Here is a 23,120-nt window from a genome sequence, read left to right as displayed (position 1 = left end):
CTAATGCCTTAAGTGGTGTTGTGTAACAAGACATGCGTCAGCTTGGTGTTATGGGAGTGCAGACACCAAGGACTGATGTGAATAGGTAGGCAAATTGATTCCCATGATGTTTTTCAGTATAGGAAAGGAAGGGGAAGGAAGGTGATCTGCCTAATTTCCTTTCTCTGGAACAACAGCACAAGCACTCAGATCTGAGGGGGCTGAAAGAGTTTAACATGTGTACATATGACTTTTCAGCTACAGTATCTCTTTTTAATTTTGACATTGGAAGGAGGTAATCTGCTGACTTGCCCCTAGTTTTGGTCTGAAGTGTAGAAAGAACCTTGAAATACAAATCTCTTAATATTTCAGCAATATCTGTGACAGAGCACAAGAAAAAAAATGGAAATAGACTGTGGTAAATTCCTGGCCAGTGCCGCTGCTCTTTACAGGTTTGACTTGATGATCTCGGAAGTCTTTTCCAACCTTAATGATTTTGTGATTCTGTAAATGATGATTCACAACATCTGAAATTAACTTGCTTTAACTGTAGAATTTATGGATTTTTCTAGTTGTGCACTTGTCTTGTTCTGTTATAGGCATTACTTCTAAAATAAGGCCTTGTCATGTTTATGGTTCTCTGCTTTGCAGACTTTACTTTGCAGCAACCTGCGCTTTTCTGCCTTGGCCAGAGCTGAGTGTACAAGCAGTCATTAAAGGCAACAGTTAATACACAGGCACCTGTCACTTTGACAGATAGATCTTACACTCTGTTTCTTTCCCTTACCTTGCTTTTCTCTCTCTTTAGACCAAGTTCTTTGTGCTGCTGACAGCTTTCCTTTTGTGTAATGCACAGCACAGTATGGACAGTGTAAATATGTAAATTTCAACAGGCTTTCACCTCAGCAGGCGGGAGAGAGATGTTCACTTTGCATCATACAGGAGTAATGCAAGTGTTTCCTTCACCTGCCCCCAAGAGGGTCTTCTGTGAAGCTCCAGTCAGTGAAAATGTTGGGTACCAACCTGAGAGCTAAACATTAAGGGCTTAAAAATTACTTCCAACTAAACTGGATACTTGCAATACATTTTTCATTGAATCTGTTGGAGATTGAGATTATGAAAACACAGGTCTGTGGCCAGCAGATAGTACTGCAATCCTGGTTGTCCAGGACTACTACACTTAGTCTCTGGCTTTTTGTTTCTGAAAGGGGGCAAATGCATCTCCTTCAGAAGTGGTAAAAATAGCACCTTTATTCATAAGAGGCCACAGTGTGTTGAAAACTAAAAGGGTGCCAAGTAACACTGGCCCTGTCCCTTACAAGCCAGTCTAAGACAACCAAGCTCACAATACATCCTGAGTTCTTAAAATGAATTCAGGATGACTTTTCTGGAAGAGTAGCCATCTGTGTTACATAGACATCAGAACAAATCTGAGGTGATGTGTAGTGCTCTCCTTCATAAAAACCCAAACACACACAAAAAAAAGCAAAATTACTGAGATGCCTTATGTTTCAGTCAAAGGGCTCAGCTTACTTTAGAACAGATGCCAGTTTACTATTTTAGTGCTAAAGAAGAATATTTTGTAAAACATAGCCCTTCTACAAAAAGTTATGCATAAAACTAGAATTGAGGTGAAATTCATTCCCTTTCAGAAATCTGTTGTTTCTATACTTGAGCTGTAATTGTCTTCCCCTGAGGTGTAGAAATTAAGTTTTAGTACCTCAGTAGTTTATTAGAGATTAAAGCAGCCACTAGCAAAGAGTTCAAGTTGAGTATTTCAGATTACCAGAAGACATGTAATTTTAGTCTCCTTTGTTCATTGTTACCTTCTGTCACTGCAGTCAAACTAATAGTTACATTGAGAGCTTAATTTCACTCTTGTGTTGGCTTTTTATCATGATAGTTGCAGTCATTCATTAGCTCTGTTACAACTGCTGATTTGTTTCTTACTGTGTTGAATTAGACAAAATCTGGAAGGTCTGCCTGAGAAATGACTTCCAGGCTGCACTTACTTCTTGCAGGCATTATTTCACACCAGTGTTTCACATGCAACAGCCATTGGAAATACAAGCAGCAGTTGCTGCCTTGTTTTTAGTCTAGTTCTCTTGATCTTTGCTCAGAGCAGTGAGTGTGATAAAAATTTTTGGCACAGGAGATTCATTTTGAAGAGCCTGAATTTGCAACCTTCCCCCGCAGCTTAAAAAAAGTGTGTGGGGAGAAAAACACTGCAAACTTGAGGAAATTTTACTGGTTTAATCTTGATTTCTTAAAAATCAAAGCATGAACATGAAGAAAAAGTAGTTTTGCATGCAAGATTCCGGTGTCAGTTACCCATAATAATGATTAAATTCCTCATTGTTTTAGAGTAGCCAGACATGAACTCCAGCAGGAAGTTAAGATACTGGGAACTTTCCCATAACATGTTTGTAGGTTCCTTTTGTGTGCCCAGTCAAAACATGGAACAGATAAAATTGAAAGCTCACCTTGGTTAGCAGTGCTGCTATTGCAGGATCATGGCCAGATACTGCCAGTGGGCCTGGTTCACAGACTCCAGATTATTAAGAAAGCTTGAACATTGTGGAAGAGCCCAGGAGGTTTCCTTGTGTTCCTGCACTGAGCTGAGCAGGTTTCCCACAGGCTCCAGGGCTGTCTGTGTCTGGCTCTGCACTGAACCATCTGGGCTGAGTGCACAGAGGCAGCAGCTGGCAGCATTCTCTCCAGGGGAGGATTGGCTGCCTGTTTGCACCCAGCTGTGGTTAGTTAAGGATGTGACCACTCCCTGAAAAGAGATTACCCTCCCATAGCTTAATTTCAGGGTAGAGTCTGTTAGGATGACTTAAAACGCAAATATGAACTGAGTCTGATCTGCTTCATTTGTTAATTTTTGTAGGGCAGGAATCCTGCATGAAGTTTTTTGCCCTAATAGTCTGTTGTAGGCACCAGCTTGCTCGAGAAAGTTACATTACAAAGGAACAAAAGCATATTCATGGCCATGTGAATTTTCTTCCTAGGGGAAGAAAAGAAATTGAGTTGATAATAATAGATGGGAGAAGTGAATGTGCAGCACCCATTGGTATTTTGATGGGAATTTGACATTAAGTTGGGGTTTTTTGAGGGGTCAGGAGCCACCCAAGGAATTGATGAGTGTTTGAAAGGTGTAAGCACAGCCTCTGAAGAGGCCTCAGGTTGGCAGCAGTGCAGTTTGATGTCTGTGTTCTCCCTCCCTGTGCAGAGTCCTTCCAGCACCACCCCTCCCATCGAGATCTGCTCCTCACGCCTGACGAAGCTGATGCGCCGGACCACTGACAAAAAGAGCGAATTCCTGAAGGCACTGAAGGATGATAGAAATGGGGAGATAACAGAAAACAGGGAATGTGACAAGCTGGATGATGTAAGATCACTGTCCTTGCCGTGTATACAATCATTTCTGTTGAAGGAGTTGGGGCTGAAAAAGCCCTGAGCAGAGCAGTAATTCAGGCTCTGGAAGAGGAAGGGAATGACTCCCACTGGTCTGGCATACCTGCCAGGGGAAACACTGCACAGCAGTGATGGGGGGAGATGTGTAGCACAGTGAAATGCAAGTGGATAAGTAATAAATGAGGTGGAAGGGAAGGTCACAGACACTGAAGGCAATCCAGATTTTTTGCAAGGATTCTTTAAGGAGAGGAACAGTATCATATTTTAACATCTCAAGTTGCTTTCCAACTTCCCTGTCAAACTGCATACACAGAAAAGTAGAATTTTGTGCTTGTGAAAGGTGCAGGAATGTGGCTCAAGTTTCAGAGGCTCAGACCAGACCCCCAAATGTATAGATCTGTGCCTTAATGTGCATGTAATGTGTGTCCTTGGGAGCATTTAATTCTCATTTTTATTGCTGTCACTCTGAGCTGCTGGTGATGGCTTTGCAATGCCAGCACTCCCTCCCTTGGCACAGCAGCACAGGCCACCAAATGTCCTTCGTCCTGTGTTGTCGTGTCACAGCCAGGTACATGTTGCTGCAGCTTCTGTGAAAAACACTGGCTCAAGGTGAAAGGCTTGGCTGGACTTTCAAAGGCAGAAGCTTGAACTTGGAACTGTGCTGTTGGCACGGTCTGTGCAAGCACACTTTGATGGTTTTATTTTTCTTTAGATGGAGAGCAACAGCACACCAGAACCAAAGGAAAACTGGGAAGAGAACTGCCATCAGAATGGCCTTTCTCTCCCTTTGCCAGAGGAGGGGGAAAACCTCTCCCATTCATTGGAAGCAGAACACAGGTGAGTCAATGGCAGAATAGTGTCTGGAGTAAGGGAGACTGAATCCTTGGGCTGTGTGGGGAGAAGGAAACAATTTTGAGGAAAACTCTATTTTTGGGAAGCAGCAGTGGCTGTGTGTCTATGGGAAAGGAGTTGTGTGGGCTTTGTGACTAGTACTGGACTGGGTGGGGTCTTATTGAAAGTAAAACAAAACACCAATGACAGATGAGCCAAGGCTTTACCAAGGTCTGTAATTAAATTCCAGGGCTTCTTTAATGCCACATCCCTGTGTATTAATGTTGCCTAGAGATATTTATCTGCCCACAGTGGGAGTCAGCATGAACCAAGGGTGATTCTGGTTAATTTGCAAGCAGGTGTCCTAAATGTAATGATTTGAAGACACACACCACACTTTGTTTGCACTTAAAATACTCTTGTGCTCCTTTATATGCTGTAAAACTGGAGGAGAGTTAGGAAAATATTTACCTGGTATCTCAGGCTGTATCTCACGTCAGTGAGTAAGCAGTGTGAGCATCTGGTGCAAGCAGATAGTAAGGTTCAGGAGATTCTGAGCTGTGATATTGGCTTGGTTGCTTCATGTCCTTCTTCAGTGTCCTTGAGTTAGAATTTCAAATCCCTGCCTTCCACCAGGCTGGTTATGTACCCATTGTACAGCGCTGCTGATGGTTAAATATTTGTAAAGGACATTGAAAAATGGTGGGTAAACACAAAGGAATGTTGAAGTCTGTGATAGAGAAGATTCCCTGGTGAATTTGGAGTGATTTACTACAAAACCTTGCTTTTCACAGACAAAGTGTTCCTTCCTTTGCCATTGTTTTCTTGCTTTAGTTCCCATGACCCTTTTATTTTCTCCACAATCAGGTTATTGAAAGAAATGGGATGGCAGGAATATCCTGAAAATGATGAAAACTACCTTCCCCTCACGGAGGATGAGCTCAAAGAGTTCCAGATTAAATCAGAGCAGGTATGTTTACAGCTCTTGCTACTTGTGACTGCTCTTCTTCCTCTCCTTTCTCAAAGGCTTGTTCTTAAGCGTGCTCAGCAGGACCAAGCATTTAAGGGAGAATGTAGTAGAATGGATGATTCTGCATTATCCATGTGTGTACACACAGTTAAATGTGGCATTCATGTCCATCACAGAGGGTTGGTGACAGTTACTCTCCACACTTCTGCTCGTTTTAAAACTTCCTTTCATTCCTACAGCGAAGAAGAAACGGATTTGGGAAGAACGGATTTCTGCAGGGCCGCGGCTCCAGCCTGTTGTTCCACTGGGGAAGCACTTTTAAGACAAAGATTGAGGACTCAGACACAGAAACAAGTAGCAGCGAAACGTCAGATGACGATGCCTGAAACTGGGCACAATAAAATTAAAATAAATAAAACCAACCCAATAAACTCAGTTCATAGTTCAACACGTGTTTGGGGTTGTATAAACTAAACAGAGTTTATTCTGTCTCCAGTCTGTTCAGTTTTTTCTTTTGTTGTTGATACTTCATGCACAAGGGAAATAATTGTATCCCAAAGAAGAGAGAAATTGGCTTCTTTAGCTTTTTCTTTTGGTTTTGCCCTAATGCTTACTAGAAGTTTGTGCAGCTAGCAAATTTTGACAAAAATCCCTTGTGGGGCAGTGCACAAGTTCAGTCGTGTGAGCAGGACACAAGTGGCTGACTGATCTCTGCAACAACAAGCTTCTAACAGTGCCGCCGCATTGCCCAGCGCGCGGTAACGGTGTGCTAAAACAATCATTGTCGATGACAAAATGGCTTTTGAAGTTCTAATTATGTTAAATTAATGCTAATAACATGAATATTTTATTTTATTTTATTTTTTTGGCGGCTCGGGGAGCTTCATCACTTAACCAGGCGTTTGTGGTTTTCTTTTTTTTTTTTTTTTTTTTGGGTACAGCTGTAAAATATTTGGATATAGGAATTGTTTGTGTTCTTCTTCTTGCAGCCTTGATATTCAGGGTGGATTGTAAAATATAAATTTTTTGTGAGATTTCAAAGATTAAGATTATTTTGATAACATTATTTACAGATTTTAAAAAGTGACTATCACATTGAGTCTGTATGAGGGGGAAAAACTACTGCATCAAAAATAACTAACTTGGAATAAATATTTTGCATCAGTTTGCCAATTCTAATTGTCTTTCTTATGTAAGAGAAGCTTTCCTCTAAGGGACCTGCAACTTTGGGGGTTCAGTAGCACTGGGGATAAACAGTTTCTTCTCCCGCTCTATTTTTCCACTTGGCAAACATTGCTGTAGTGCTCAGACTGCAGGAGCTGAACTCTTCCTTTAAGAAGGGAGAGGGAGAACAATGCTGAGATGACAGTCCATATCTGGGGATTTTTTTTAAAGAATATAATTCAAAATTATCTTCTACTAAAGCAGTTTGCTTTTTTTTCCGCTTCATACAAAATGGTGAAGCTCGACCGGTCGGTGTCACTTGTTCCTAGTGCAATGCTGCTGTTTATGTTCACAACGTGGCAAGGGAATGTCTGAATCCAAAGCTGTTTTCATTGAAATCTTTTTTAAAAATTCATGAAAACATTTCTATTAGATTAAAAAGAATTTTACAAACAACTCAGTTGTGGCCTAAGCTAATTTAGTGTCTGGTGTAAGTTCAGCTTGTGCACAAAGGTTTTGGATTGGAAAGTGCTCCGGGGTTGTGCAGTGTTTGCAGGGGGGTTGGACAGAGTCACACAAAACCTGGTCTTGCTGACCTGAGGGGGTTTGTCCCAAGGTTGTGCCTGTGTGTTCTAAACCCATTCCTGGCCAGGCAGAGAGGACAGAGGTGTAAGAAAATGATAATGTTTAGTCCTGAATCTTTGCATCTGGATCCAAGGGCGCATGCTCAGCATTATCGGGTGTAAGTCTGCTACCTGTGCTTCTAGCTCCTGCTGGCTCTGCAGTGAACCCCAGAGGAGAGGGGCAGTGAGGCATTTCTTCATCCCTGTGCTCTGGAAACCAGGGTCCAGGGGCTGAGGCTGCTTGGGAGGAGCTGGGGCTCCTGTACGACTTTGCACAAACCATCTTGTTCCTTCTGAATATTCAACCACTGCTTTTGTCTGGAAGAGCCTATCCATTTTTTAAAATTTAACTTCCTATATCCTATATTTAAACCAAGTTATGCAGATCTGTGTGCTCTGATCTCAAGAACTGGGGTAAATTTAAAAACCCCTTCACCTGAGATCCATGCTGACATCCACTTGGACTGGGGGAATTTGATTGCTGAGCGCTCTGGAGTGGAACCAGCCTGGCCTGTGTGTGCCAGGAGCTCCTTGTGCTTCACCTGACCCTTCTGTGGGCTGTGCAGGGTTTAAACATCAATGAAACTTTGGAAGTGGCAGTGGCAGCCCCTGGGTGAGCCTGGCAGGGCAAGTCCCCATCTATCAAATGGCAGCTTTTTCCTGAGCAAATACTGAGTACCACTGGCAGTGAGGTGAGGGGAAAAGCTGGCAGGGACTTGCCAGGCAGAGCTCACGTGGGTGCAAGGATGGAATACAGGGAGCTTTTTTGGGAAAAAGAGCAGGGCCTGGACACCTGTGGCAGGAAAAGGTAGAAGGAGCTATTTCACCTCTCTGTGGAGGTTCCCATTAGCTTAAATTCTGCTAAGTGGGAGCTGCTGCAAGGTGGGCAAGGGGCACTCCTGGACAGCACCAGGGCAAGCATGGCTGTCAGTGAGCACTTTGTAACCTCAGAGGGACACGGGGCAGCAGGGCCTCCCTCATCTTGTTTTCTGTGGATTGCTCTGGTGCCTCAGCGATATTTTTCCCCATTGCAGTGCCCGTGGTAAACAGTGGGAATGTCCTGGGCTGGGGGCGGGGCCCTCCAGCGTCCAGCATAGCAACAGTGGCTTCAAACACTGCAGCCACGGCCACCAGCAGGTCTGTGCACACTTCCAGCCTGTCCCGGTACCAGCCCCGCGGGGGGACCCCCTCTGCCTGTCAGGGTGGCCTCCCCGAGTGACTCCACCCGCTCTGCTTCCCAGGGTGTTGGACATGGGGCCCTTCCTCTGCCCGCGCTGCCGCTTGGCATTCAGCTCCCGACCGCTGCTGCGGGTGCACATGGAGAAGCTGTGCCTCGGGCCCACGGCACCCAGCAGCTCCTGCCTCCGTGGGGGGAACCCTCTGCCTCTGGAGGGAGCGCAGGGCACGGCAAGGAAACCACAGGACATGTCGGTAGTGTGCAGCTGGGTCTGGCACAGAATGGGGATGGGGACAGGTGCTGGGCTGGGAAACTGGGAATCACATCCAGGATCCAGCTCGGTCTGAGCTGGGTAAGCATCCATCTTCCCATGCCTGCACCACACAGGCAGCCCTTGGTGCTTATTTTGCTGAAACCAGAAAAGAACATTATTGAGGGGGAAATTGGGGGAGGGAGTGTCACCCTTTTCTTCTCTTTGTGTCTGCGAGGTCGGGATGTCCCAAAATACAGACAACGCTGAGCCACGCCATCACTTTGTGCCTCGTGGGGTCCCACCAGCTGTGCAGGGACAGCAGGGACCAGGGCGGGCACGGGGAGCTCCCCTGGGGGATGTGCTGACCCCCCGCGAGAGGGCCCTGCTCCGCACGGCCAACCCCACCGCTAGGAGGCTGCCAGGGGAGGTACGGTGAATCCTGAGTGCCAGGGAGGACAGCGGCAGCCCCAGAGCTGCGGGCCAGCCCCTCCTTCCCGCCGAACCCCGTGTGCCACAGGGAGAGCCCCCCCGGCAGCCGCCCCCACGGCAGGAACAGCGGCAGCCGCCGCAGGAGCTGCTGGAAGCCCACGAACGCCAGGTGGCCGAGATCCGGGCCAGGACCCGGCAGCTGGAGCAGCAGAGAGAGGGTAGGGCCCGGCAATGGTTTTGGGGCGCTGGGGAGGCTCGTGTGGGATGCAGTAACCCCAATAGTGGGGCTGTGGGGGCCGTGCTGAGCCCCCCGGCCTCTCACGGTCCCTCAGGGCTGTGCCGGCGGCTGGCGACACTGGGGGCCAGGGCGGAGCAAGGGGAGCCCGAGCAGGGGGAGCCTGAGCCGAGCCAAGGCCCGCGGGACCAGGCTGGACATGTCCGAACAGCACAGCACCGGTGAGCCCAGACCTGAAGGGTCACAGCAGAGCCCTGGCCCTGCGGGGTGCTCTCCATCAAGGCTCCCTCACCCCCAGCTGTCTATCTCCTCCCCAGGGCCACCCTCCACCTCGACACCCTCCTGCCGCCCGCAGGGCCGCTCGCGGCCGAGGCCAGGTGAGGTCTGTGGGCCACGGCGGCTCCGAGCGGAGCGCCCAGCCGAGCCCGGGCAATGGCTGATCCGGGGCTCCGGCAGGGCACTGCGAGTGTCCTACCTGCGCTCCGGGGGACACGACCCGGCCATCCTGGACCAGCTCCTCCACCTCCAGCTGGAGGCCACGGTGCTGGAGAAAGGAACGGCGGGGCTGCACAGGGGCAGGCAGATGGGTAAGCGCCATCACCAGGCCCGGGCCTGTCCCCCCTCAGGGACCGCGGCCCCAGGCAGCAGCTGAGGCACCCCCGGCTGTGCCAGCAGAGCCCCCCAGCACTGGCACTCACGGTCTGGATGCAGCACTGCTGGCCGTGGAGCTGGAGAACCAGCGTCTGGAAGATGAACTGCTGGCACTGAAGGTCAGAAGGGAGAGGAGAGCAGATGCTGGTAGGTGATGGGTTCCTCATCTGCACCCCACAGCCCCCAGCTGCCTCTGTGGTTGCAGCATCAGAGCTCCGGGCTGGAGATGGCTCCTGGAAATATTGGCAGGTGGAGGGGGCTGCAGCTCGGGGTGGGTTCTCTGCAGTGAGCAGGGAGAGTCCTGGCGCCCTGGGGCCCTGAACACGGGCCTGGTGAGGTGCCAGGAAAAGGGCTGCTGTAAACCTCACGGTGACCAAATCCTGTTGGCCAGGCTCACGGGCAGCCCAGCGGCACACGCAGGAACTGGCCCGGCTCCAGGCAGAGGTGGGGATGCTGCGATGCCACGCAGAGCAGACAAGGCCATGGCTGCACCCCGCTGTCTGCCCATACTCTGTAGCCCACCCACTACCACCAACCCTTGCTGTGCCAGAACTTCTCATGGTAAGAGCCTCAGCCCAGGGCGACTTCCAGCTCTCCGAAGAGGAGAAAGGGGAGTTGGGATTGGGCTGCCAACTGGGACGGGATGATGGGTGTGGAGGTACAAGCTTGGGGACATTTAGGAACAGGTCCCTTTGCTGCACTTGGGGACAGAGCCACTAGGGCAGGAGGTGAGTCCCCACCAGTGCTGGACCAGGGGTGTGATTTGCTCTGCACACCCAATGCCACATGTGAGGGGATGTCCAGGCAGCTCCCACCCTGCCAGGACCCTCCTCCCCCTGACATCACTTCTTTTCCTTTCCCAGGAGCCCCCCAGGCCAGCACTGGGGCCTGGCAGAGCCACAGCCCATGTGCCCCCTGGACACACCCTCACCCCCTTTGTGACCCTGGAGGACCCTCCTCCTGCTCAGGAGCCCCCAGCACAGGGCAGGGCTCCCCAGAGGTGAGCCAGGAACAGGCCATGGCCCCACTGGACTGCCCTGCCACCCCTTCCACCAGCAAACTGGGGCTTCAGTAACTGTTAGGGTGATGAAGGCAAGATCTGTGGTTCCAGTTGCAGATGGGTTCAGGGACCAGTTCTACAGCTGGCACCAGGATCCCACAGTGCTGGGGTGGGTGGAAATGTATGGGATCACTGCTGGGACCAAAGAGGTTCTGGGCATTTCAGCAGGAAAAGGACAGGAAACCCCCCAAGCCAGCAGCAAACTGACAGCTCAGCCTCCCCCTCAGGACAGAGCTCACAGCCAAAGGAGTGGTTCAACCACTGCTGCTCACAATGGTGGTTTGGGGATAGGCAGAGGGCACAGAGGAGTAAAATAAATTCCCTGTCCTCAAGCACATCCCCACATCCAACCCACTGTAGGGAAAGCCTAACCCAGGGCATGCACAGCTCAGCCCTGGCAACCAGCACAAAAGCCACAGCCAGCTTTACAAAGTGTCAGAGGCCCTGTGCTATAATAAAAGGCTTCAGCTCTTTGCTTTTCACTTCTTGGCCTTTTTTTATACACATACAACCCAGGGCAGGGTCCCAGCCCCACCTGGGCACTCCAGCTGGCTCAGGGGACAGCCCTGCTGCCCTGTCCCCAACCATCAGCACCTGCTCCTGCACTCCCTCCTAGGTGCAAAGTGGAGGTTGAGCAGAGATAAAAATACAGAGCAACAAAGCCCAGGATGTTACAAAGCTCTTTCTTTATCAGCCTCCCCCACCATCTTTAGGCTGCTCAAAGCTGAGGGTGGAACTATCAGAACCCACTTAGGTTCAGCCTCGAATGAACAAAACACAGCCCCAGCTGTGACAAGGGCCCAGCAGAAGGAAAAAAGGTCAGGTCCCTGGACAAGACAGTGAAGCTCAGGCAATGCTCTCCTTCCCTGCAGCAGCCAGCCCTGCCTGGCCCATCCAACCCTCTGCTCCTAAGGAGGCAGATGTGGGTGCAAATGCTGAAAGGAAAGGGAGCATGAGCCCAGCAGTGGGCCAGAGCTAAGACCTGCAGCCCAGGGAGACAGCCAGGAGCAGAGTTGGAACCTGTCACAGGAGGAAGGTCAAAATAGGGACTATTTGCTTACAATCTTTATTGAAGTCATACAAAAGTTGCCAAAAAGTGAAAAAATACACTATATACAAAACCATTTTCCTTGTAAGGAGAGGAGTGTCCAAGGTTAAAGAATCATTATCATACTGTGCTTTCAACTGCAGCCCCTGATTCTGCTTGTGGCCTTTTCTCTGTCTAAAAGAGAAGATAAGGGTTTGTTTTTAAAAGACAAGACACAGTCTTACAGCACCAACTCATGCAGCAGCCCAAGGGTTCTGTAATTTGAAGACTTAACTATGTGAACTTTGCCAGTCCAGAGCCCAACACTACCCTCAAGCATTGATAGTACCAAGTGCAGCCCAGGGGTAAGTAATAAAACCCAGGGACATGAAAAACTGGGGGAAGACCCTCTGCTGGAGTTGAGCCCAGCAAAAGGCACCCAGACCCTGTCTCTGTCCCACCCCACAGGGGACAAGGCTCCATGGCTGGGTCTGTCCAGCCCACACAGGGTCAGCACCACAGCACAACATGCATCCTGCCCACTAGGAAGAGTCTTCATCTCATCTGGGAAACCTTGTGAGGGACAGCAGGCAATAAAACCAGGACATCTACCAGGCACAGAACCATCCCTGAACAGAGAGGGGGGAAATAAAATAAAAAGCACAGCCCAGACTCCTGGCTCAGCTGCCCACCTCCTCTTCCTTTTTTTCTGCAACCTCATTTCCACGGGGGACAGAGTCCCCACCACCACCATTGACAGCTGGTTCTGGTTTAGATTTCTTGGCTTCATTGTCTCCCTGATGAGTCTCCTCCTCTGGTTTCCTCTGAAGACAAAATTGTTTATAATGTCCACTAAGTACAAATCAAAGTTTAAATCTTTTTGAGAAATTCAGCATTAGATGTCACTGCACATCATCTACCCAACCTCTGCTTGCCAGGCTCAGGACAGACTCCCCAGTGCTGGGGTTTAACCAGAGCTTTGAGACCCCAGGGACACTTTGGGTGCCAGGAGCTCCAGAGCTGAGTTATCTTTAGTTACAGTCTGGTAAAGAAAGGTGCAACCACTGAGCCTGTAACTGTTCCAGGGTACACTCAGGGCATCTACAACATTTGAAATCACCTAAAGCAGCTCCAAATCACTCCAGGCACACCTGAACTGACAGACCAATGGAACAGAGGCAACATAAAACTGAGAGTATCACCTATATTAGTTTTCATCAGTAAACACTTCTAGAGAAGAGGTAACATTTAAAGGAACCAAATTCTCAATATCTGATCTCTTAAAGAGGCACTTTATAATTACCACCAGTGTGGCTTTACTATTTATTAGAAGTCCAAGTCCCAATTTCCTTTTGGAAAGACAGGAACCCAGCCCAGCCTGGTTGCCTGCCTTGTCCTTGGGATCTGCAGGTGACCCTGCTACTCCTGAGGGTCCTCAGCAGAGGAAATTCTTGTTCAGGGAACACTTGCAGAAGCCACACAGCTGGGTCAGATTTACATCAGTGTGGGTCAGGCAAGGCGCTGAACCTCCAAGAATGGTTTCCTGGAGGCCAGATGGTTCCCAGAGGAAAGGAGTTCCATACACTACTGGTTTTACTTCTGGAGTGTTTTGCCATTATACAGCTAAGTTAATAAAACATACTTTTAAGACAAATCCTATTACACAGAGCAAGCCAGTGGTACTTCAACAAACTCCTTGTTTAACAAGTAATTTCTGGACTCACCTTTTTTCTGACTAGATGAGAGATGTCTGTTACACACTGAGATGCAGCATCAGCTCCTTTCCTTACTGGAATCTGTTACAAGACAGACACTGACACATGAGCAAACACAACCAGCAATCCTTAGAGCAGATGAGAATTAACAAGTTAATTTTAGATTAACTTACTGTGGACACAGAGCCACTGTCTTCACTTTGTGCAAAGCCAGATGTAGTTCCAACCTTAAGAAAAGCACAAAAAACAGACTGTGGCAGACAATACATGTGAACTTAGTGAGATACAGAAAGCCCAAGTCCTTCCCATCCCAACACTGGATTCTGCACTTCTGTTCAGGACAGATGCAACGTGCACTCCACATTTGCCTGACCCATCACTTCCAGCCCTGATACATGAAATGCCCACAGAAGCCTATCAAATTCCTGTTTAGTTTGGAACAATTAGTATCAGGGCTCTTAGTAAATATCCTCTTCAGACATCAGCTGCCTCAGTTTCCTTCTCACAACCACAGCCTGGTAACACCTGTGAGCAACCACCAGTCCCTGATAAGTCTGAGCTCCTCCCATTACTGATTTATTTTAAGTTCCACTGAAAGAAGTGTTGGGTTCAAAGGAAACCACAGGACACACTCACCAGAGTTGCTTTCAGTCCTAGCTCAGCTACTTTTGCACTTTTCTGTGACTCCTTTGAATCTTCTATCTTCTCTTTAATTTCAGGAAGCAGTCCCTTCAGTTCTTCTATCTCCTTCTCGTCCTCAGGGGACCCAGTGTCTGCCTTCTTTATTCGCTCAGTCAGTATTGCTGGGATGGAACAGTTATCAGAGCAAAACACTGAGACAAAGTAACTGCCCAGATAACAACACCCAGAGGCAACTATCTGTTAACAAACAGTTTTACCAATTCTGCCCTCAGTGTAGTCTCACCCCTTTCAGATAAAACACGACACAGCAGACAATGAGCACACCCCACTGCTTTGCCTTGTGAAAACTCACTAGGCAGCAGTTTCAGAATTCCACGTACCCAGTCTCTTGTCTATGACCTCCATGGACTTCCCAAACTGCAGCACGGCCTCGTCGAAGTCGCTGTTGTAGTGGTAGGCCAGGGCGAGCTGGTAGTGGCTCTCGGCCAGCAGCCTGTCATGGGCCTCCAGGTACTTCTGCTGCAGGGCCAGGCATGCCTGGAACTCCTCTATTGCCTGTGTGTAGTTTTCTGCAGGACAAAGCCCCAAGGTCTTTACAAACCTCAGTGATTATCCACAGCAGCACCGTGCAATCCCTGGTTTGGTTACTCGGTGTTTTGTTACACATTATACAGACTGCAAACAGAACCACCACCGAACACAGCAGTGCTGGGCTGCTTTCAGAACATCAGCTGACAACTCTGCCTCCCCTGAGAGACCATCTAGGCCAGCTCCTCTGGCTCTCACGAGTGCTTTGTCTAATTTCAGCATAGAAAACTGAGCAGCCAAGTCAAAGCAGGCACTAAATCCTCCTGCTTTACCTTCTACCAAGAACTGAACGCAACTGGTCCCAATTGCAACACGGATCTGGAGCCAAGGACAGTGCCACCTTCCTGCCAAGCTCTCCCCAAATGTGCTCCACTGACATAAGACACAACCACTGTTCTGTAGCCCTGGCCCAGAAACCCGCTGGGTTATTTGCAATGCCTGCCCCAGAGAAAGTGTACATGTGGATTTAACAAGATTAGAATACATTTTTAAATGAAAGGCAAGTGAGTCATTACAAGGGTTTGTAACGGGGTTTGCCTCCCACTCCTTTTTTCTGCTGTGTAACACAAGAGCCTTTCTTGACTGTAACCTAGGATTTGGGAAGGTCTAAGAGAGTCAACTATTTTTCATGACAGTATCAGCAAGTCTCTCAAGTTCATAAGCAAGGTTTGGTCACTTCAAAAAGCAGAACACAAGGCTGGCAACACATTGTTTCTTACTCAAACATTTTTTCCACTGCTCTGCAAAAGCACAGACTATCCTATTTAAGGCACCAACCATTACTTCCAAAGCTTCTCACATGGCTGCAACTATCGTGATCTAATTTGTTCTCATCCTGACAGCCTTAACTCACCTCTGGTCATTTTAAAGTACAAAACCCAGTGACAGAAAGTAGAATCAAACACTTTGCACATGAGAATTAACATTACTTACCAGATTCAATGCTAACTTCTCCTAACTTCAGATGAGCTTGAGCTGCGTGGAGCTGAGCTTCTTTTGTTTCTTGTCTACAGCCAGAAGAAAAAAAACAGTTTTCAAATCCTGATCAGAGCATGCCACGTTCTCTAACTGGCTATGCCACCATCCAATTTACACTGAGTTTCTGTGGCATATACCCAAACTAGCACTTTACTCTTTACCTTTTGTAAATGACTTTTGCTAACTCCAGCATGTCCCAGGCTAGCTCAAGATTGCCAATTTCATCCTCCTCACTTTCCTGTAAAGACCAGAAATGCATGACAGATTAAGTGACTTGGTCATAGACCACATCAAACACCACCCTTAAATTCCCAACCAGTATTATCAAGGAATCCGTTTCTGCAAGAGGTGAACATTTCACCACTGGAAGAAAAAAAAAAAAAAAACCAGAGGAGGTTATTGCATCAACCAAGACTTTGCCTGGAGTAAAAATGTTTCAATGGAATATGAACTCATATTGTTCTGTGATATGCTTTTAATTTTTTTCCAGAAATAACAGGGCACCAAGCACCAGTATTGTCCCAAGATCTTGGTTAAGGTTGTCTTAGATGAACCAAATAAAGTTCACGGTCCAGCTTTTTTTAATGAGCCTTTGAGCTTTGTTAGAATAGTCTGAGAAAGGGACAGACAGTTATCTTGAATGCCACTCTACGAGGCTGCAGATTTTTCCAGGTGTTTTGACTGCTACATCAATGTACATCTCAGGTTTGAGGAGCACCACATTTCTCAAACAATTCCCATCCTAATCACAGCTGACTGGACAAGCAGACAATTAACTGTTCCAAGTAACTCCAGTGACAGGCTGGAACAGCTCTCCCTGCCAGCCCCTGCACCACCAGGCCAAGTCAGCTCAGCACAGCACAAGCATTTGTGCCAGAGCAGCTGAACAAACCCAGGTCTACAGAGACAGCTGAGCAAGATGCTACAATGCAGACAAGGCCCAACACTGGCCATTCCTAGGTAATATTAGCCTTCAGAAGTATTTTCCTACACAGAACTAAATGAAACACAAGTGAGCTTTTAGAAGGTCATAAACATCATATTTAGCCTAATACTGCATCCTTCCACCTGCAGTGGTGTCTGACCTCAGCAACCTCACCTTGTCTTCCACTGTCAATTCATTCTCCTTATCATCATCAGCTTTATCATTTTCTTTATCTTCCTCTTCAGATTCTTCTGTTTCTACAAGGCAAGTAGATGCATGAGGACACTTCTGGTTACTGTGCTTGCTCAACATGGAGTCAGGTAGAGTGTGTTATATCCAACCCTTATCCTTCCAGTGACAGGTTAGAGGTGTGGTGTAAGAAAAACATACATTAAAGTCTCAGCATGAGCAGCCATCTTGCTGAAACCATTCAGCACTGTAGACTAAAGCAGTCCATAAGTTCGATTTCTTACTATCAACAACAGAAACTTATACAGAATTCAGTTCTCACCAATCTGTTGTCAGCTCTCACTGAAGCCACAAGATTTTGAGCAGCCCTAGAGGCACTGGCCAGCTGCTAAACTTCATGCTACACAAAGTGTTTTCAGCAAAATAGCTGCCAAGCTGAACACAAATTAGTCTGTTTCTCAGTTCATGATCCTTACGTTAGGCATTTAAGTATCAGTGTTAAAGAACCTCCTCTTGTGTAGTGCTAATTTGACTTTTGACACTGTGCAGAATCACCATGTCACCTGTTCTACCAGCAGAAGACATTTGGGAAAATGTGCAGTAAAGGAAAATGGCTAATAATTTCAGAGCACTGGCTGGTCTGCAGGCTGAAATCACACAATTCCTGTATCACCACCTCTGGCTATTCCAGAACACAAGCTTGTTTGGGGGGGGGAGGGACTAGAGAGCCTGTGAACTCACTGTCTGACTCCCAGCACACACCCACCACTGAGAGGGACAAACCTGTGAACATGAAGACACTTGTACAAAGGTAAACAGAAGAGATGTCAGGATGCTAAGATTTAAGTAGTGGGAGGAGTTTGGAATGAATCATCCAGACCAGGATGTTCCAGAGGGTCCTCACATTGCCAGAGTTGGGGCAAAAGCAGCAGCATTGTGTGCATAAGCAGCCTCTCAGCACTGAGGGTGAGGAGCAGGTAACTACCCCTAGTTTATTTTCAGTCATCCTCCCTCCACACAGATGCTGTTAGGCCACTGCTCCATCACTGAGTGTTCACTATGCTCAGCAGAACAAATCCTTCCCGGCTCCAGAACTGTTCAGTCTGAACATTTGCCACTCCTGAAGTAAGGCACTGCCTGTGAAGATGAGTTACTGGCAAGCAAAGTTGCAATTACAGTTCATCAATTAACTTGTGCAATAAAAGGCACAGGCCCACTAAGGCCACAAAGTACTGCTGCAGCAAAGGGTGCAAGTCTTGCTGGGTGCAAGTCTTGCTGCAACAGAGCCTGGGAAACAGCTATAATAAAGCAGGGAAGCAGAAGGGCAGAAGCTGGACAGCCAGAAGACTGTACTAGAGCAGCAATAAGCCTTCAGCAAATTAAGTTTAGATTTTCCAATTAAATTTTCACTAACAATGACCATCATAGACTCAGTTGAAGAGTTCCTCTCCTCCAAGAGAAGTAAGTTTATGTGTTCAGCTGTTCTTGTTTTTCCACCACCATTTAAAATAAAACACAGCTATAACCAGAGAAATTTGTGCTTTGCAGTTATGTGAAGGTTAGTGCAATACACCCAGATGCATGCAAGTGAACATCCATTCAGTATTCTCCACCAGCCTAGCCATTACTTACACATTTCACAGGGCTGTCAGTTTGCTTTCAAGTAAGACTTGCTTTGCAGTTAGTTAAGCGTTAGTCTAGAGAAACTGAGACTATTCTCTGTTCCTTGAAACTTTACTTGTATGTAAAGTCCTTCAAGAGCCCCTTTACTGTGCCTTTTCCTTGTTCTAAGGCAAACAGAAAATTCTGAATGGAACACTTTTTACCCATTGTTAGCCAAATCCATCAAGTCATCCACCCACAAGTATTTTTTTCCTCTCAGTGTTACCTTCTCCCTCTTCCATCAGGTCATCTTTCTCTTCTTTTTCTACCTTAGCACCTTCACCCTCTTCCATCAGGTCACCTTTCTTTTCCTCTTTCTCTACCTTAGCAGCAACTTCAGCCTTTTCTTCCATGTCATTAGGTGGCTCTTTGCCCTCTGGGGGCACAGGTTCCCTTGAGGACTCTATCTCTTTAGATTCACCTGGTTTCTCTTCTGTAACTGCCTCTACTGGCTCATGTTTCTCTTCTGCCTTCTTCTGTTCAGCCACCTCTGCATCCCCTTCTGCAGTTTCTTTCTGTTCCACAGCAGCTGCTGCCTGTGCTTCTGCCTTTTCTTCCACAGCTGTCTCTGCCTGCCCTTCTACAGCCTCTCCCTTCTCCTCAGCTGGCTCTTTTTCTGTTGCTTCTGCTGCCTGTTCTCCCGTCTCTCCCTTCTCTTCCACAGCCACTTCTGCTTCAGCCTCTTCCCCAGCTGCCTTTGCCTCCTTGTCTGACACTTCTGTCGTTCTCTCCTTCTCCTCAGCTGCCTTCTCTACCTTGTCCTCAGGCACTGCCTTCTGCTCTTCTTCTACCTCTTTCTCTTCCACAGCTGCCTCCTCTTTCACAGGCACCTGCTTCTTCTGCTCTTCTGAAATTTCTTCTTTTCCCACAGAATTCTCAGTCTTCTCTTCAGCCTCTTCAAGTTTTGCATCCTTGTCAGCAGCTGCTTCTTTGGCTTCTTCTTTAATCTCTTTCATTTCAACATCCTCTTCTTTGACTTCCTTCTCAGAGTGCACTGTAGACTCTTCCGTGGACTTTTTGGCCTCTTCCTTTTCCCCCATGGCGTTATAAACCTGTTCTCTCAACTCCTCCCTTGTTTCTTCTACATGATTGAGGAAGCATAAACATTTCTTCGAGTTTAGTGAAAAAGACATTAACGGGCACTGCCAACACCACCCTCAAGACCCTCCAGTGTGTTGGTTTGTTACCAAGTTGGATGACGCTCCTAAAAGCTTCATTTTCCAAGTACAAGGAATTAGGAGACAACCAACATAGCTGCTTGATCTAAGCAAGCCCCTTCCCCTTCCCCAGACTGCAGCATTGCAAGCGGCCGCTCAAGCAGGGTGCGGTTGTGCAGCGATTTTAGTCACAGCTAAGCGAGAGGTGCCAGTGCTTTAACAGTCTGGATGGACAGGAATTCCTGTATCCTCTCCAGCTGCAGGCAGCATAAAACAGCCACTGTTCTGGGACTTTGTACAGAGACTGACCTCTGGGACTACACACACTGTACTGCTACAAGGTTACAAAGCAGTGGAGTCAGCGGTGAAGCTTAAGAAAGCGAGTTTGAATGCAGTGTTCAGGACACAGACACCTGGTGACCCTTTACACATGCTTTCAGTGACCAGCTCCCTACAGATGTTTTACAGATTTTGTTCATCTTTAAGCAAGACTAAAAAAAAAAAAAAAAAAACCAAACAGAGTCCATTCAGGCTGCCAAGAGTTTCAATAGAAAGATTCAGGCTACCCAAGATACCAATGGACTAAATTTGGATTATTCCAACAAGAAAACGCAGCCTGGAGCCTCCATGGCAGGGCAGGCAGCTTTACATACCATCAGCAGCTGGCAGTGCAGAGTCTTCTTCTGCTTTTTCTCCTTCCTCTTCCACCTGCACCCCTTCTAAGGCATTTCCCAGCACACCATTTTCCATTCTAAAGGGAACAGGAGTTTGTTATCCCTCAGATATTTAATACTATAATTTGAACTGCACAAGCTGCAACACCCCAGCCCATCCCACCCAGGGCAATCCTGTCACACCAGACACACTCTTCACCAAATGACAAACTGTCACCATACCTTGCCAACTCCAGGAGAGATTTTCCATAATAAAAAAAAGCTTCTGCACACTCATCCGCTGTCTCACCGTACTTTTTACCCCTACAAAAATAATAAAGAATTATTTGCCTGTGCCTACTTTAGATTTGGATATGTGAACTTCAACATTAAATATTCCTAGATAAAAAGATCACTTTCTTGGGTGGTTTCCCATTGCTTTAAAAAAATATTGAATGCTTCTCTCAGTTACATATGGCTCTCAAACACCCAACTGAGGAATTTAATACTATCATTCACAGAGACTGACCAAGACCAGTGAACAAGTTACTAGAGAAAACACCTGCATAATAAACTATCAAATCCCTTTCCCTCCTTAGGGAACTCTGCTGGCAATGCCTATCACAAAAGTCACCTAAACTGTACACCAACTACAGCATTATCCAACTCTTGGGTGACTTCAAATAGTTTGCCCCCTCCACAGTCACATTATAAATTATAAACATGTTAGGTAAAAATCCCAGTCCTTCTTGCATAATCCACATCAGAACAGCCAAGCTGAAGCCCAAACCCAGCAAAAACACACAGAACATTCTACTACTCACAGTAAGCTTGCAGCTTCCTGGAAAGCATTCACAGCAGCTGGAATATTTCCCATTACCAAGTGCTTCTGTCCCAAACCCAATAGTTTCTTTGATTCTCCGTCCACATCCATACTGGAGGAAGGGGAAATAAATCAAATAAAGGATTCTGTCAATTTTCACAGTAATTTTAGCTTTCAAAACTTAAGTCTGCTTTATGGAATAGTGAGTTGCATGCATTACAGTGGTTGGAACTACCAGTGTAGGTGGGATTTGTTTGGTTTTATTTGTGTAAAACTGAACAACAGATAGTTCCAATAAAAGGGAAGACAGGCAAATTTATCCAATCACTGCAACAAGTATCAGAATCTGCTGTAACAAAGGCTGCTAAAAAATATACTTTAGGAGTTACACACCAACACACCACAGAGCACCAGTGCTCCAGACTTCAATGCTAAATCAAGAAGAAAAAACTCAAGTTAAAACTTTTCATAGGACAGCATGGTGCATCTGAGAAGAACGACAGATGTGTCAGTTTCAATTCAGTGCATCTTGCACATCTTCATTTCCAGAAGGTCCAGATCAACATCTCAGACTGGGACAACAGGAGCTGCCCAGAGGAATACAATCTATCACAACCAGCTACATACTTGTGCCTCTCCAGCACTAATTAAAAACCCAGAGACTTTAAGAGCAGCTGGTATTTTTGTAGGTATCAGTCTCTAAAAAGGCCTTGATGCACTAGATGTGCACAAACCACTGGTGAGCACAGGTTTTCAGCACCTACATCACACATGGGAGTTAGCTCCAAGTCAAAGAAGTAATATCAAGGTCATCACCTTCACTTTTTACACAGTAACTCCAGGATCTTGTGTCATTTCAAATTGACAGTTCCAACTCTCATCTCACCTCTCTGTCTTGTCCGTGGATGTGGAAGGAGCTGCCAGTTCCTCTTCCATCCTGCAAACAGAAAATCGAACGTTCTTTTTATTGACGTTCAGAACCGGCCACTCATTTCACGGCACCAGCTGAGCTCTCAGGGTGCGAAAGCAGCACCAGAGCCTGGAGCAGAGGCGCCCATGCACCCGCAGCGGGCCCAGGCCCCTCGGCCGGGTGTTTACGGTTCGAGGGGAGGCTGCGAGGGGCTCTGCCAGCCCCGGCCCGGCGCTCCCCGCAGACAATGGGCCTTTCCCGCCTTCCGCCGGCCCCGCCCCCCGCCCTTGGCGCCAAACCCCGGCGGCGGCTCCTCACGGGCCGCCGGTCACGTGACACCGCCCCCCGCAGCCCGCCCCGCGGCGTCGGCTGCCCCCAACAAAGATGGCGGCGGCCGCGCAGCGGTCACGTGGTGGCTCCGCGCGAGCCGCGCGGGCCCAGCTGGCGCCGGAGGAGCGGGGCGGCGGCACGTACCACCGGCGGCGGGGGGGGACGGCGGAGGCAGGTACCACAAACGGCGAGAGGGCGACGGGGGACGCAGGTACCACCGCCGGCGAGGAGGAAAGGGGGGGAGGAGGGGGTGCAGCTCCGCCAGCCTGACCAGCACCCCCGGCCCTCCCTGTAAGGAAATCCGGCCCACCGGCCCCTTTACCCCCCATCCCCTCCGGTACCCTGCGGCCCGAAGGCGCTCCCCGTCTCCCCTGATGCCCCCCGGCCCCGACACGCACACATCGTAACCGGGGCAGCCCGCGCGGCCCTACCTAGTCTGGGAGGCCGGCGCGGGCTCAACGCAGGGGGGAGCGGCGATGGCCGAGGATTGCATAGAAGCTGCTGGAGAGAGGGGCGGCGGCGGCACAGTGCAGCCCCCTGCCCCTCCGGCTGCCTATATACCCCCGAGGACACGCCCCGGCCCGCCTGGCGGCGCGCGCGCGCCGCAGGGGGACTACCGCTCCCGGCACGCTGCGCGCCCGCCCCGCCGCGGGACGCCGGGGGCGCCGCCGCGCGGGGCACGCTGGGAAGTGTAGTGCCGGAGAGGGAGGTGGGGTCCCGTGGGGCATGCCG

The 23,120-nt window shown here is 48.3% G+C and overlaps 2 protein-coding genes across 3 annotated transcripts in view; one reads left to right on the top strand and one right to left on the bottom strand.

The window, feature by feature from the left end:
* Positions 1 to 6,370, top strand: part of GPBP1L1 (GC-rich promoter binding protein 1 like 1) — a 31,867-nt gene extending 25,497 nt beyond the window's left edge. For both annotated transcript variants that reach the window (XM_063166005.1, XM_063166004.1), the window contains exons 9-12: positions 3,212 to 3,370; positions 4,109 to 4,233; positions 5,095 to 5,197; positions 5,437 to 6,370. In XM_063166005.1, the coding sequence (XP_063022075.1) occupies positions 3,212 to 3,370; positions 4,109 to 4,233; positions 5,095 to 5,197; positions 5,437 to 5,583 (534 nt within the window). In that variant the 3' untranslated portion in view covers positions 5,584 to 6,370. The remainder of the gene's footprint in view (positions 1 to 3,211; positions 3,371 to 4,108; positions 4,234 to 5,094; positions 5,198 to 5,436) is intronic.
* A 5,469-nt stretch (positions 6,371 to 11,839) lies between these two features.
* NASP (nuclear autoantigenic sperm protein) lies at positions 11,840 to 22,960 on the bottom strand. Its single transcript, XM_063166003.1, has 15 exons — positions 22,820 to 22,960; positions 22,035 to 22,085; positions 21,150 to 21,260; positions 20,569 to 20,649; positions 20,326 to 20,423; positions 18,742 to 19,596; positions 16,839 to 16,921; positions 15,901 to 15,977; positions 15,695 to 15,768; positions 14,554 to 14,742; positions 14,168 to 14,334; positions 13,705 to 13,758; positions 13,541 to 13,612; positions 12,509 to 12,640; positions 11,840 to 12,011 (listed from the first exon to the last, which is right to left on the bottom strand). Exons 1-15 carry the CDS (start codon positions 22,879 to 22,881, stop codon positions 11,958 to 11,960), a joined length of 2,160 nt encoding a protein of 719 aa, XP_063022073.1. The 5' UTR covers positions 22,882 to 22,960; the 3' UTR covers positions 11,840 to 11,957.
* Between the last annotated feature and the right edge of the window lie 160 nt (positions 22,961 to 23,120).

The sequence above is a fragment of the Melospiza melodia genome, chromosome 11, assembly GCF_035770615.1.
Source record: "Melospiza melodia melodia isolate bMelMel2 chromosome 11, bMelMel2.pri, whole genome shotgun sequence".
NCBI lineage: Eukaryota > Metazoa > Chordata > Aves > Passeriformes > Passerellidae > Melospiza > Melospiza melodia.
This window is presented reverse-complemented; position numbering and strand designations above follow the sequence as displayed.